This window comes from Saprolegnia parasitica (genome assembly GCF_000151545.1).
Source record: "Saprolegnia parasitica CBS 223.65 unplaced genomic scaffold supercont2.238, whole genome shotgun sequence".
Lineage (NCBI taxonomy): Eukaryota > Oomycota > Saprolegniomycetes > Saprolegniales > Saprolegniaceae > Saprolegnia > Saprolegnia parasitica.
Window position 1 is genome coordinate 1,311 of NW_012156632.1, and position 13,681 is coordinate 14,991.

The 13,681-nt window shown below is 58.3% G+C and overlaps 7 protein-coding genes across 7 annotated transcripts; 4 read left to right on the top strand and 3 right to left on the bottom strand.

Annotated features, from left to right (window-relative positions):
• Positions 1 to 268: 268 nt before the first annotated feature.
• On the top strand, positions 269 to 2,047 carry SPRG_16161 (hypothetical protein). The gene is made up of 2 exons (XM_012355390.1): positions 269 to 787; positions 852 to 2,047. The coding sequence occupies exons 1-2, from the start codon at positions 482 to 484 to the stop codon at positions 1,995 to 1,997; spliced, it is 1,452 nt and encodes a 483-aa protein (XP_012210780.1). The 5' UTR covers positions 269 to 481; the 3' UTR covers positions 1,998 to 2,047.
• Positions 2,048 to 2,965: 918 nt separating this feature from the next.
• SPRG_16162 (hypothetical protein) lies at positions 2,966 to 5,103 on the bottom strand (the record flags this gene model as incomplete). Its single annotated transcript, XM_012355391.1, has 8 exons — positions 4,882 to 5,103; positions 4,595 to 4,829; positions 4,420 to 4,516; positions 4,254 to 4,308; positions 3,922 to 4,194; positions 3,553 to 3,870; positions 3,399 to 3,493; positions 2,966 to 3,353 (listed from the first exon to the last, which is right to left on the bottom strand). The coding sequence occupies exons 1-8, from the start codon at positions 5,074 to 5,076 to the stop codon at positions 2,966 to 2,968; spliced, it is 1,656 nt and encodes a 551-aa protein (XP_012210781.1). The 5' UTR covers positions 5,077 to 5,103.
• A 513-nt stretch (positions 5,104 to 5,616) lies between these two features.
• On the bottom strand, positions 5,617 to 7,547 carry SPRG_16163 (hypothetical protein). Its single transcript, XM_012355392.1, has one exon. The coding sequence runs from the start codon at positions 7,513 to 7,515 to the stop codon at positions 5,680 to 5,682; it is 1,836 nt and encodes a 611-aa protein (XP_012210782.1). The 5' UTR covers positions 7,516 to 7,547; the 3' UTR covers positions 5,617 to 5,679.
• A 529-nt stretch (positions 7,548 to 8,076) lies between these two features.
• SPRG_16164 (hypothetical protein) lies at positions 8,077 to 8,963 on the top strand. Its single transcript, XM_012355393.1, has one exon. The coding sequence runs from the start codon at positions 8,101 to 8,103 to the stop codon at positions 8,902 to 8,904; it is 804 nt and encodes a 267-aa protein (XP_012210783.1). The 5' UTR covers positions 8,077 to 8,100; the 3' UTR covers positions 8,905 to 8,963.
• Positions 8,964 to 9,502: 539 nt separating this feature from the next.
• SPRG_16165 (hypothetical protein) lies at positions 9,503 to 11,408 on the top strand (the record flags this gene model as incomplete). The annotated part of the gene is made up of 7 exons (XM_012355394.1): positions 9,503 to 9,616; positions 9,663 to 9,891; positions 9,935 to 10,028; positions 10,077 to 10,146; positions 10,197 to 10,322; positions 10,378 to 11,003; positions 11,066 to 11,408. The coding sequence occupies 7 exons, from the start codon at positions 9,503 to 9,505 to the stop codon at positions 11,406 to 11,408; spliced, it is 1,602 nt and encodes a 533-aa protein (XP_012210784.1).
• A 375-nt stretch (positions 11,409 to 11,783) lies between these two features.
• Positions 11,784 to 12,498, top strand: SPRG_16166 (hypothetical protein; the record flags this gene model as incomplete). Its single annotated transcript, XM_012355395.1, has 2 exons — positions 11,784 to 12,173; positions 12,223 to 12,498. 2 exons carry the CDS (start codon positions 11,784 to 11,786, stop codon positions 12,496 to 12,498), a joined length of 666 nt encoding a protein of 221 aa, XP_012210785.1.
• A 197-nt stretch (positions 12,499 to 12,695) lies between these two features.
• Positions 12,696 to 13,671, bottom strand: SPRG_16167 (hypothetical protein). The gene is made up of 6 exons (XM_012355396.1): positions 13,606 to 13,671; positions 13,488 to 13,562; positions 13,333 to 13,433; positions 13,135 to 13,284; positions 12,928 to 13,083; positions 12,696 to 12,882 (listed from the first exon to the last, which is right to left on the bottom strand). The coding sequence occupies exons 1-6, from the start codon at positions 13,648 to 13,650 to the stop codon at positions 12,822 to 12,824; spliced, it is 588 nt and encodes a 195-aa protein (XP_012210786.1). The 5' UTR covers positions 13,651 to 13,671; the 3' UTR covers positions 12,696 to 12,821.
• Between the last annotated feature and the right edge of the window lie 10 nt (positions 13,672 to 13,681).

Consider the following 13,681-nt stretch of genomic DNA (forward strand, 5'->3'; position numbering starts at 1 on the left):
TTTAAGAGGTATTATGGGCGCCAAATTTTATACATGGGCGATGACTTGGTTACCGTATCGATCTCTTCCGGCCTCTACAATTCGAAGTTTTCATACTGAAGCCAAGTCACATGCCAATCGAACAATTGGGGGTCATACAATAGAAATCGAGCTTGTCATTTAATACCAACGCTTTATTCCAGAGCGTAATACATACGTGCGCGCACGCAATTTAAAAAAAAGACCCGCTGGGACCCGATCGCACGCCGATTTAAAAAATTAGAATCGAATTTTCCCCGTCGGCAACAGACAGCATGCGACCGTCGGAGGATATCATGGCCGTGCCCGAGACGGCCGCCAACGTCGGCGACGGCAAGAGCGTCCGCCGGAAGCAGAAGTTCGGCGGCCGCCGGTCCGTGTGGCCCGGCGCGCTGGCGCTCACGCTCGGTATCCTCGGCGCCATCGGCGGGCTCAGCTACTGGGGCGTCACGTCCACCAAGACATGCTCAACCGCCAGCCCAACAACGCGGACCTTGCGCTCATCTATGGCTCGGGCACGACGATTACAGATGGCTCGGGCACGACGACCAACTCGTCGGCGCTGCCGCTTTCGATCACCAACCCGACCGAGTACGAGGACAAGGGCTGCGCGCAAATCAACTATGTCACGAACAACAACCAGATCATCATGCAAACATCGTCGAGCAACAAGCCGCTCGTGTTCAAGGGCGTCAACTGGCGCGGCATGGAAGGCTGGGACCACGTGATCACGGGCCTTTGGGACGGCGCCCGCGACGGCAACACGCTGGTACGACGCATTCTGCAGGATCCACTACGTAGATGGGGCACTCACGTCGCGACCTATTATGTAGTACCAAATCGGCTCGTTCTTGGCCAAGAACGGCTTCAACGCGGTGCGCTTCCCGATCGACGTGGACGCGACGGCGCGCAACATTATGGTCAAGACCAACTTCAACACCAACTCGCAGCGTGCGCTTGCGTCGCTGAACCGCTACATCCAAGTGCTCACGGCGCTCACGGAAGGCCTCGGTCAGTTCCAGATCGCGGTCGTCTTTGACTTCAACACGCGGTCGGTCGCGGATCTCAACCAGACGGACCGGTCGGTCATGGACTGGTCACTGCGCAACTCGTCGGACGACCTCCAGGGCAACGGATGGGAAAACATCAACGTCAAATTGGCGCAGTACGAGCTCGCCGTGCAGGGCCTCGCGACCGCCATGTGCAACGCCAAGCACTGGAACGTCGTTGGCATTGACGTCAAGGACGTGCCCGCGGGTGCGTCGGGGCAGTGGGACGGTGACGAGAAGACCAACTGGAGCAGCTTTGCCACGAAGGTTGGCAATGCGATTCTCAAGGCGTGCCCGCAGTGGCTTGTCTTTGTCCAGGGCATGACGACGTCGTCCAAGTTTGGCTCGGGCGACGCGGCCAAGACGATCACCGACTGGCCCGGCGCGTCGCTGTCGTCGGCCGTGCAGTCGCCCATCACGCTCTCGACGCCGAACAAGGTGGTGTACGCGCCGCCGTTCTGGACGCCGTCGCTGTACCCGCAGCCGTACTTTTTCAAAGAGTCGAAGGGTCTCTCGATGCTCTCGTCGTACACGGAGTTTCCGGACGCAGCCTCGCTCCAAGCGTCGATTGATGACGCGATGGCCAAGATGTTTACGGGACTTCTGACGTCGACGACGGCACCGGTCGTGCTCTCGTACTTTGGTGGGCTCTACGGCACGGACGACCTCTATCCGAAGGGCACGGCATCGCGCGTCATTGATTGCATCATCAACCGCATGACGAGTGGCAACAAGCCGATCGCCGGTGGCTTTTGGTATGCGCTCAACCCGGACCAGAGCTGGCCGCACCCGGGTCCGAACTCGTCGATCCCGCAGTCGGGCGGTCTCTTGGATGCGACGTGGCGCGCGGCCAACCCGAACCAGCTCGCGGCGACCACCAAGATGAACGACATGCCCGGCCTCGGCTTGGTCACGTGCGACCCGCGATAAAGAATGGACCCCACGACATCCTGATGAACAATTTACGACTACCTTTTGCATATTTCGGACTGCTTGCACTCATTTTGGAACGACCACCGCTGCAACGACCCAATCCTGCACGTCGTCTTGACGGGCGATAACATCGGTCGTCGCAGTGGCCGAAGCGGTGGTTCTCCTCCTCAAGAAAGTGAGTTGGTGAGAACGCTTTTCGCAGTTGAGTGAACCGAACGCTGGGCCTCGCGTCGCCCTGGACGTCGAGTCGTTGGGCGCTACTGAGGATCGCCACGCCCGCGCAGTGGTAGTCTTCGTGGTCCATGGCATCGAATGGGCTTGATCTAGCGTAGAAGCCGAAACATGAGTGCAGACAGCGGTGTCCCCCTCTGTGCGTGCAATGGCAGCAGCCAGCGCCGGATCGAGCTTGGATCAGAGACCATGTGAGAGCTCCTATAGCCATTGTCGTTCATGCCAAGCCATTGCATTGGCGTGGTTGACATGATGGAGCTGGAACACAGACGCAACGCTATCACCTGTGCAGGCCCTGGAATGCTTCCCAATTCAGCACGTGGTCGTTGCGAGTGCGCCCATTGAAACGATCCCAGCCGTGGGCCACGTGTGAAGCTTTCGGGGACCATCCGAGGCCCTGCAGGAGAACGACCATCATGCAGCAGAGCCATCAACCCGAAGCAGATCGAGCATCCCACCGGGTTGTCGTCGCCGGACCAAGGTTGAAGTGCACGAGACATTGGATAAGGGGATCGGATGACAGCCCACCAAGCATGAACGCGAAGGCTTGTTCAGATGACGCGTCTTCTCTTTCAAGTCATATTTGCACAACTGCGGACGCGCCGTCGCACGAACACCCACTCGGTTCGTGATCTACAGTAGTAGGTTGACCTCACATGAGCTTGTCAGCTGTTTCCTGTCTTCGGACGCTCTCAAGTAACGCCTTGGCTCGAAGCAATTAGATTTGTGTCAACTTAAGGAAAGCATGGAAAGAACTGGAGGTCCGCGACCGCGTCCATGGCTTGCATGCCCTGGACGAACGGCAAGTTGGCCGTGCGCCAGTCGATTTGCACGACACCCTCGATAAACGTGCCCGCCGCGTCCGCCGGATTGAACTGATACGCGCTTTCCGGGTTCAAGCTCCAGACATACCCGCCCGAGTAGCCCGGCTGCAGCATCGCCTCGATTGTAAAGTCGGTGCAGCGCTTCGTCGTGAGCTTCGGGTGCGCGTCTGTCGCGTAGAGGCCACCAAACTCGCCCAGCACGATCGCCGCGTCGTGGGTCTTGGCCAGGAAACCAAACATGACCTCCATCGTGCGCGAGATGCGCACTCGTAGGTCAGCGTCCGAGAGCTCGACGTAGCTAAAATCGGGTTTCGTTGCGCGCAAACATGGAGGCAGTGCGTACTTGGTGATGATACCGCCGGGACCTGGGGTGCCCCCGCCATAGAGGTACGCTTGGGGGTACACGGCCGGGGTGTAATAGTGCGGCGCATACACCACCTGCAATAGCATTGCAGGAGTAAAACGGTGGACGATAAGACAATAATGTGTCGCGTTACCTTGTGCGGCGTGTTGAGCACGACGGGCTTGGCGCCAGCGCCTTGGAGACCGCTGCCCCACCAGTCGTTGTACGTCATAGCGACGCCGTTAAACGTGACGGGCTGGCCCATATTGACGATGCCCTCGACGAACGCGAGCCAGTTGGGACAGCCTTTCAGCATCCGGTGGCTAATGTCCGTGGCGCCCTTGAGGAAATCTTTGGGGCCATTGTCGCCCCACGTCGAGAGGTGCGGCTCGTTCTTGACATCGAGGCCGATGATGTTCCAGTACTTGTCGCTGCAGAGGTTGGTCGTGAGCATATCGACCGCTTGCATAAACTAGTGCGATAGAAAAGCATCAAAAACGAAGAAAAAACAGATGTGGAGTACCATGTCGACTGGCACCGCGTCGCTGAACCACGCGCCGCCCGAATCCGTCGGCGTGAGCGTATGCAGTGAGATGAGCACCGAAATGCGCCGGTACGCGAGCGTCGAGATGATGCTTTTGAGCAGCGCCATGTACGACGACGCGTCGACGGCGCGGTTCGCGGCGGCGTTGATGAGGTTCTTGTTGGGCTTGATGTTGTTCACAATGCTTTGAATGCACACGGGCAGCCGAATGCTATTGATCTTGTTGGCTGCCAGAAATTCGGCCACTTGAAACTAGAATCGCATGTCCAGTTGATAGTTTGATACGATGGATCGATGGAGGTTCCGAGTACCGCGGTCGTGCCGTTCTTGTCGTTGGTCCAGAGGCCGAACGGAATGGCTTGACCACTAAGTCGCCACATGAATACGTCTCACATGTGTGCAAGGCGACTACGTTTCCATGCCAAACCTACGGTCCAAGGTCAGAGCGACGACGATAGATGAGCTCAAAAGTAGTACCAGTTGAGACCCTTGATGCCGAGGGGGATTTCCGTGCCGTTGGGCGCGACCGCGTAAATCTTGTTGTTCTTGCTAATGTAATTCGGCTGCTTGCACGCTACGGGCATGGGTGAGATCCTTGACCAAAATAATGGACAAAATTGAAAAATTGCTAAAGTACAAGTAGCGTACGTACTCTGAGGGGGGTACACTTGGGGGTTGTTGACGACCCCGTCCGTGTCAATGAGTGGCGGCAAGCCCGTGCCCGAGCCCGATGTCAGGCCTGTATCGATCTGCCGCATTCGGTACTGTCGCATCTGGACCGCGAGCCGGAGGTCGAGCATGGACGTGCGCGCTTCGTCGGCAAAGTAGACCATGAGCACCACCGCGACCGCTGTGATGGCCAGCAGAAGGAGGGCGCCGGGCCACACCTAATGATGCACTTGTTGAAAAAACCAATGTCAGGATCGTTGTCCTGAGTACCCGATACCGGCCCTTGAAACTGCGCGCCGACTCGCTGTGGGTGAGGCGAGCCGCCGGCAGCTCGTCCGCCAGGATCGTGTCGCGCGCCGTCATCTCCGACTCGCGGTGCACGGTGACGTCATGCTTCTCATCGATGTACGTCGGCTGCTCGTAGTTGCCCTCCGTCGGCGTCCGAATGCTACTCTCGCGCCGCATTCCAAGTCAGAATGCTCGTTGTCAAGTCGTCGCCTTGTCCTTCGATGGAAGAAATTGTCATTTGTTCGATAAACGCTGCAATCCGATTGGCGCGTTGCGTCTTCGATATTTCACGCTACGAGCACCTCTTGCTCGGTTGCGATCGGGTTAACGCGTCGGTGTTCAAGTGCCGATGCGTGAAAATGGTGTGGATGAAGCGCCACAGCCGTTGGAGCCGACGTTGGTTCAAGCCAAGTACTGCTAATTGGCGGTTTAGTCGACGAGCCCATCTCTGTGCAAGTGCTGTCGATAGGTTAGACGCATTTTGCATTGAACAATCAATGCCAACTCCGCTTCCAGTACAACTCTAGCCTTTTGTACACCTGTACGCAACCACGTTGCGGGCTCCAATGCGGGGCACGTTGGCCAGGATCGTCAAGCCGACTAGAAGCATGCGAGCCCATCACCAAGCCGTCGTCTTGAGGGCAGTGTCTCTCTAGCAACCGTAAGCTAACGCCACCATGCACACTGGGGACGTCGCCACAACAGCGTTGAACTAGATCGGATCTTTAGCGCGCAAAATGTATTAGTTTCGTATTTATTCGCGAAAGAACAGCCATGGTTTTACAACTCGTCCTTGGGCGCGTGCTGCATGGCTTCGATCTCGGCTTCGATCTCCTTCAAAATGTCGCCTGGGTGCTCAATGTCCGCGTTCGCGGCCTGGGCTTCGCGGTGCTGGCGCAGCAGCTCCAAATCATCTGCGTACACCCGCGCCCAGACCTTTTCATCGACAACCAAGTCCATGCTCTGGTGCATTTGGACAAACTGGCGCAGGTCGTCCATCGTCGGATACAGTTGCGAAATCGCGGGCCCGAGGGACTTGGTCGTTTTCGCCTCGCGCGAAATGTACACGAGTTTCGGCAGCGTCGCGAGTTCGTCGTCGCTGAGCTCGAGCAGGTCGTTGTGCTGCATGTCCATGCGGGCCACGAGCAGGCGCTTCTCGCGGCGCCAGACCTTGGCAAAGACGTCGAGCTGCTGCGTGAACCACTGCGACGGGCCGTGGCGATCGCTGCGCGTCAGCAGCAGCAGCGTGTCCGCTTGCGGCGCTTGCCACACCTCCTTTGCAAACGAGTTGGTCACAAGGACGCGGACCGCGCCATTGTTGTGCGTCGGGTTCGCTTGCGACTTGAGCTTGGGCTGCACGTCGCCACGCAAAACGTTTTGAACAAAGGTCATGATCTGGTCGGCGCTGTGCGCGTCGGGCCCGGCGTAAAGGTACTTGCGGTCGCGTCGCATGTGGACGACAAGGATCGCCGGCACGTCGCTTGGCACGTCCCAGAACTGATAGTCAAAGTTCATTGCATCTTCGGGATCCTCGACCGTGTACGCGACGAGGAGGTCGCGGCCAAAGGCTTTCCCGACAGCTTCGAGGTGCGGCGTCGCGGCTGCTCTCGCGGCCTCGGTCTTGAAGAACGCGAGGAGCCGGAACGTCTTGGGGTGCGACAGAAAATTGCGCACGCGGGACTCGTCCTTGTCGCCGAGGTCGGTGAGCAGCGGCATGTCGTAGTCGGCTACCAGCTCGAGCGCGTCCTTGGCGGTGAACGCATCGCCAAGGTACGGCACAACGCGGGGCGCATCGAAGTCGCGGAGCAGGAAATGCCGGGCGCTCGGGTCGATGTCGATGGCGCCAAGCAGGGCGCGGTCCAAGACATAGCCGCACGGCGCCCGGCGTTTGATTTCGCTGCACACGGCTTCATAGGACGCCAGCGACGACGGCGCGTCGTCAAGGACGGCGAGAAATTTGATGTTGGCGTGCTGAAAGACCTTGCGGCGCTTCCATTTCTTGAGCTCGGCGTCCGATGTGATGTGCGTCACGGCCGGCAGCGTCGTCGAGAGAATGCGCGCTTGGATCTCCGTGTGGCCGCCGCGCGCGTCCATCGACTGCACGACCGACCCGTTGTGGAAGAGCAGCATCGTCGGCTTGTCGCTGTCGACGCGATAGAGCTCTGCAATCTCGCCATGCTCGGGCTCGGAGATGTCCAAGCGTGCCATGCGGATCGAGGCCGACGTGTACGACCGACTGCTTTCGTGCAGCTCCATGCTCGCCTTCTCCCAATGCAGCGCGACGAACTCAAAGTCGTCCATGCTCGGTGCGTAAAAGAGCACGGCCACGTACGCGTCGCCAGCAATCGCCGTGTCAAAGTTGAGGTCCGTGAGGTCTTCGGCCGTCGGGTTGTTTAAGTCAGGGATGCCGAACCGGCCCATTTGAGCGAACTCGGCCTCGTTTGTCATGCCCTTGTCCTTGAAGCCAGGGCCTGTCGGGCCCGGCATGAACTTGTGGAGGTTCTTGGCCTGCTCGGCCATCTTGGCGTCGAACGAGGTGGCGGTGGCCGCAATGTCGGCGCCAGCTAGCGCCACGCACGCGGCCAGCGCTGCACCGAGGAGCATCGTCGTCTTCATTCCGCTTGAGCTCGGGCTGCGGAAATGGCAAGTGACTTTGATGGGCGCCGGAAAGATCGCCGGCCTTTCCATGGAACGCAACGCGGTGATTGGCTGAAATCCGTCGAAGCTTCGAAGTACGGAAATCGCTTCGGCATTGGATAGACGCACGCAACCTAAGTTTTCAGTCGCGCGCCCTCGCTCTACAGCGACACGACATGATCAAAACCGTGACGCCATGTCCGAGTCGTGCCCAATATAATGCATTTCCCACGTACGCACCCCAGTCCTTCCATGGTCGAGCCCGTTGATTCTCGGGTTGTCAACGCTGCAGTTGAAAGAAAATCGGCCCATGGCACGGCGAGCTTCGACTGGATACGACGCGTACGCCTCGTCCTGAATACACTGCAATGTACAACGTTGATCAAGGGAGATCGCATTTTGCTTGGAAGCCCGTCGCGGCGTCGTTGTCGCGCCGTGGCTCGACGCATTTCTATCGTTCGCGCGAAAAGTGGCGTGCGATTAGCCGACCAGCGTATCTTGGGAAACTTCGATGTTTTTTCGAACGACTTGGCGGTATCTTGAAAGGGCAGACGCGAGATAGCCATGCACTTTCCGTCTTGCTCGCCACGGCCCAGCCGCCTCTTCGCACCACACATGAAGCTGCTCTTGCTTGCCTGCACCGCGCTGCCGTGCCTCATGGTGCTGGCCAAGGACAGCCAAGGCCCCGTGCTCCAAGAGGCCAAGACGAGCGAAGTGCTCAAGAGCGTCATTGACGTCGCTCTCGGCAAGGAAGCCAACGACGGCGCCAGCACCGTCGGCTTCGTGCTCAGCCCCGAGCAGATCGACATGATCCAAAGCGCGCTCGGCGTCGAAATGACGGAGAGCGAGGACGATGCACCCGACGTCAAGCGCCGCGTGGACAACTCGGCGATCAAGCACCGTGCATTCCCGGGCGACCTCCGCGGCCTTGGTGCGATCGACGACATGATGAAGGGGCAGCTCGAGTCGCTCATCAAGGTCGCGGGCGTCGAGCTGCCGACGGACCTCGACGCGCGCATCAACAACGACAAGATCGACGACCTCCTCTCGTGGTACAACATGACCTGGCTCGCGTTCAACCTGAGCGTGTCGTATGTCTTTGGCGATGGCCTCCTCGGCGGCGTCGTCGTTGCGTCTCTGCTCGCGACACTTTTTGTCGTGCTGCCGTGGGCTCTCCGGAAGCGAAGGGAACGGGCCATGACGCGCTGGCTCACCGCCTTTTACATGGAGCACGCGCCCGACTCGATGCTCCGCATCCCGAAAGCGGTCGAAGCGTACATGCAGCTGCCGCGCGGCTTTGATCGCATGAAGGCCGACGTCATCAAAAAATACATTACGAACGCCGACGAGACCAAGAAGACCAAGTAACTCGACTCGACCAGTGCACCCTCAATTTTCGAAATACATTTGCAACCTGTCAGTCTGTACTAGTTTGTCTACCTGCAGAGTACATCTACGTGCAAGTTGCCGAGTGTGTCGCCGCAAGAGATGACGTCTCCATCGTCCATCCAAGCACTTAACGTGGCAAGATTCAATGCACAAGAAGGCATGCCCATAGCTAACCAACCTGAGGATCGGGGCACATGTACTGTCTGGATGTACCTATGTACCCGGCGTGTACTGTACCGAGCCAATACTGTACATAGCGGTGCCAACCGATTCGCTGCGCTGGATGTACCGTTCTATGATGCTCGTATCCAGCGTACGAGCCACGTTCGGTTGTTGCCATGTCCGTAGAATGGAGCCAATTGCATTTATGTGAAAAGAGGAAATTGCCCGTGTACGAAATGCCCATGAAACACCATATTTGGAGTTGGATTTGGTTTTTTTCGTCCAGTTTATTTTCAGTCGGTCATTGTGTCCGAATCCGAATGTTCATAACGATAACAGTAATTTTGTTTCGGGAGCCGTCGAACCCAGCTGGGGAACGTTGTGGCGGGTCCATGGGAGAGTGCCATCCGCCAACATGGCGATGGTCGTCGTCTCGAGCCCTTTGCCAAGTCCAGTGCCCGTGCTCGCGGCCCAAGAGTTTGCGTCGCCCGACGACGAGAAGCCCAGCGACTACCACGGCCGGCGCACGGTGCGCAACCTCCATCGCTCGCGCTGCCACGTCATCAATCGTGTAGATTTGGCCAGGCTCCATCTTTTGTCTCGTGCTGCTGGTCGGGAGCGTCGTGTTGCTGACGTACCTCGGCGAGAACGTGCACACAAAAACCATCGAGCGTGTCCGCGCCAAGCTACTCGCGGCGGCCGAGCGCAAGCGCATTGCCAGCAACGGCTCCTCGATGCACGACGCCGCGCTGATTGACCCGATCGACGGCCAAGTCGACAACCCGCGCCAGTACCCCGCGCGACGTAAGGAGGCCCTTGCAGCGACGATATAGAAATGGGCGAATAGGGTGCGCGTTGCCAAACTACGTGAGCAAGAACAACGGCATCTACGCCGAACACGCTGGTACCTCGCAGCGTGTCAGCATCAAGGGCATCAACTGGTACGAGACGTCCATGCAAGCGCCTCTCTCAAATGCGTAATCTTGCAGGTTTGGCGCCGAGACGGCCGCGGCCATTCCGATGGGTCTCTGGGACAATGGCCTCAATGGCACGACGGTGGTATATCACATTCTACCAGTCCAAACTCGCACGATAGTTTGCATGTATAGATGGCCATTACGTCGTTCTTGGCCGAGCACAACTTCAACAGCGTGCGCGTGCCTCTCTGTGTCGAGCATTTGCTTCGCAACACGGCGCCCGACCCGCGCCTCGTCAATGTGCATTCCAACCGCGCGGTACACGACGACTACATATTGACCGGCGTGTCTCATAGCTGTTGTTTTTGTCTAGTTTGACATTGGCAGCTACGTCCGCATGCTGCAGAGCCTCGTGATCGCGCTGGGGGCCAAAAACATCTCGGTGCTCCTCGACCTCCACACACTGACGACGACCGAGAAGGGCGACAACTGGTTCAGCGCGGCCGTGCCCCAAGACGCAGTGCTCTCGGCCGTCGACGTGCTCACAACCCATTTGTGTGCGCCCCGCTACTGGAACGTCCTCGGGCTCGACCTCAAGAACGAGCCGTGGAAGGCGACGTGGGGCACGGACGAGCCGTCCGACTTTCGCATCGGCGCGACGCTCCTCGGCAACCGCATGCTCGCGGGCTGCCCGTCCTGGCTCGCGTTTGTCGAAGGCACGTGGGCGTCCCACGACATTCCCAACCAGTTTTCGTACTTTGACTGGTGGGGCGGTGGCCTCCAAAAAGCCGGCAGTCTTCCGGTCATGTTGAGCCAAATGAACAAGGTGGTGTATGCGCCGCACTACTACAACCCGTCCGTCTCGGTCCAGCCGTACATGTATGCCAGCGGCAATGTCGACAGCAACGGCGCATTGCAAAGCTACGTCGAGCTCGACGACGCGACGCTGCGATCGCGCATTGCCCTTTCGATGCACCACATGTTTGGCTACCTCACGTCGTACGGTGCCTATCATTGCACTTTCTCGTTTGTGATAACGAGTTTGATCCGGTACGTACTAGGACAACGCCGCATGCCGTCGTCCTCGGTGAGTTTGGCGGCTTGTACGGTGGCGACACGCACCCCAAGCGCACGAACCAGCGTGTGACGCAGCTCGTTGTCGCGATGCTCGCCGAGCCAGCGACGTATGGCTACGCCTGCGGCTACGTCTGGTCGCTGAACCCAGAGAGCGGCTATGCGTTCTCCGATGGCGCCACGATGGGGGCGTTCCACGAAGGCCTCGTCGACGATACGTGGCTCAAGGCCAACGACGCGTATCTGCAAGCGCTCTCGCCCATGGACGCGATGCCGCACTTGTCGCCGTTTCCGTGTTTCGAGCTGATGGCGGTCGACGAGTCTGTATGATGTAATTGATGACGATGTACAGTACTGCCGTGCGTGCGGTTGCGGAACAGTGTCCAGGGTCTTGGCCGTCGCAGTGCTTATTGGTCAAGTTGCAACAAAGCCCTAGGTACTACTACAGATCCGGGCAGTAGCCGTGATGGGACCAGCCACCATCGTGAACGAGGCAGCGACGGCAGCGGACAAACTGTTTAACGCCAATCTTGAAAGAGGTGTAGGGTTTTTGTGGAGGCATCGAGTCAGGATAGATGTCCGGGTACCAAGCATGACAGGATGTATCAAGTATCAAGTAGCACTTGACATATTGAAGCAAGAGGGGTGGACGTTTCTGTGTTTTTGTTCACTTTTGGTTTGATTCCTGGCCCTAGTGGACGCATTATGGCGACGTCGAGCACATCCCGGTACAGCAAGGCCACCGAGAAGCGCCAACCGTGGCGTGAGCTCGACCCGATGCTCCAGACGTTGTCGTCGCACCAGAACACCTTTACACGAGGAGTCTCCTCCCGAATCCAAGCCTTCACGGAGCTCCTCATTCAGAGCCAACGCACGTACAACGAGTCAGTCCGCTCCGTGCTTCAGCTCTGTCGTCATTTGGTGCCGTTGCTCGAGCCCAACGCTGACAAGCAAGCTCTCTCCAATTGGCTATTCAAGGGCCAATCACAGCTGCCCCAGGCAATGGCGGCTCTCAACAACGTCAGTGCCGCTCTCGCTGCAGCACGTGACCAGCTGCCCGAGCTCGAGCAGGCGCTGGAGACCTTGGGGCGCCCCGTGCGAGACCAACCACGCGTCCAATTGGGTGGCGATTGTGTTGGACAAGCTGAGCAACCACCTCGAGGCAGAGACAGCGGTCTGGGAGGCGACGACTCTCTGCTGCAAGGGCGCTGCAGAGAGCATCAAGGCGGCTACGGCGGCCGTCCTGGCCGAGAAGAACGAGATTCGCACCATTGCGGACGCAGTCAAGACGGCGCATTTTTGTCTCGAGTGGCTCCGGACCGATGGCTCAGAGACCGACTACGACAGCTGGGTGTGCGACGCTATGAACAAGTTGCTAGCCCACTGCGAAAGCTATCTGAGACGCTTCAACTCGAATTAAAACAAAATCCACTTCAATGGCACCCCACCTCTGCACGCACAGGAACTGACGGCGTGTGTTTTGTCTTCTTGGAGCTCCAATCCTCACGCGGATAGGCGGATAGGAGCAAGGGCTTGATGCTTCATCTACGATTCGATGCTCAAGCCACCGATGGCGCGCTCGACCCGAGGTTCCAGACGATGGAAATGCAAGGCTATCGCGTATTGGACACTGGATTTGGCGACGACAGAGTGGAATGGAGAATGCACACTATTTGCTTTCACAACCTTGCAAGAGGAAAAAGCAGAGCGTATTGTCAACGTAGAGAGCAAACGATCTGCGGATTAAAGGTCGTCGGGCATGACGCAGTTGCCGTACAGCGCATCGTACGTCTCCCGCTTGCGGCTACAAAGGACATCAATATCACGAGCCACAAATGGTTCTGTGTACATGAGGCGGTCGGTGCCATCGGGCGAGACGAGCACTTCGGGCGCGCGGAGCTTGCCGTTGTACTGGAACCCCATCGAGTGCGAGTGCGCGCCCGTGTCATAGATCACGAATAGATCTCCGACGCTGGCCTTGGGGAGCGGTCGGTCCTTTCCAAACCTAGCCACCACCTATCTATGAGATCTCAGTCGCCTTGATAGAATATCGCACCAGTCGTTGTTTTCGCAGAGCTGGCCGACGACGTTGGCCGTCACGATCTCGGCGCCCGGTACATCCCGCGCCGGAATCGTAATGTGATGGTACGCGCCGTACATGCCTGGTCGCATGAGGTGCGCCATGTTGGCGTCGAGGCCATAGTACCTAGTTGCATCCATTTCGTGGATGATAAAACCGAGTGGCGTGTGCTACGTGGCATAAGACTGCTTGATGGCTTGGCAGCGACTCACGAGCCAGCCAAAGGGACCCGTCATGTACCGCCCGTTCTCCATGCAGAGCTGCGGAATCGACGTCTACGCAAAAGAGAGATGGTTGTTCTATCATCTCCTTCAATCGCTGGGTATGACCTCGCCGTGCTGCGCCATGAGCTCGTCAAAGACGTGGCGAAGCATTTGCGCAATGCCAGCTACGTCGACGACCGGCTACACCAAAGATAAGACACTTGGCGCCGGAAGCGGGACGTACCTGGTCGGGGTAGTACGGGATCCCGAGGCCGCCGCCAATGTTCATAAACTCGATCGTGATGCCGAGCTAGATCGAC

What these genes read in the sequence shown, in the direction of transcription:
- SPRG_16161 (XM_012355390.1), top strand. Translation starts at nt 482, where the DNA reads ATGCTCAACCGCCAGCCCAACAACGCGGACCTTGCGCTCATCTATGGC. An exon ending in CCCGCGACGGCAACACGCTG is followed by an intron (nt 788 to 851) that starts GTACGACGCATT and finishes CCTATTATGTAG; the next exon opens with TACCAAATCGGCTCGTTCTT.
- SPRG_16163 (XM_012355392.1), bottom strand. Translation starts at nt 7,515, where the DNA reads ATGAAGACGACGATGCTCCTCGGTGCAGCGCTGGCCGCGTGCGTGGCG.
- SPRG_16164 (XM_012355393.1), top strand. Translation starts at nt 8,101, where the DNA reads ATGCACTTTCCGTCTTGCTCGCCACGGCCCAGCCGCCTCTTCGCACCA.
- SPRG_16167 (XM_012355396.1), bottom strand. Translation starts at nt 13,650, where the DNA reads ATGAACATTGGCGGCGGCCTCGGGATCCCGTACTACCCCGACCAG. An exon ending in CTCTGCGAAAACAACGACTG is followed by an intron (nt 13,084 to 13,134) that starts GTGCGATATTCT and finishes GGTGGTGGCTAG; the next exon opens with GTTTGGAAAGGACCGACCGC. An exon ending in GATGGCACCGACCGCCTCAT is followed by an intron (nt 12,883 to 12,927) that starts GTACACAGAACC and finishes TGTCCTTTGTAG; the next exon opens with CCGCAAGCGGGAGACGTACG.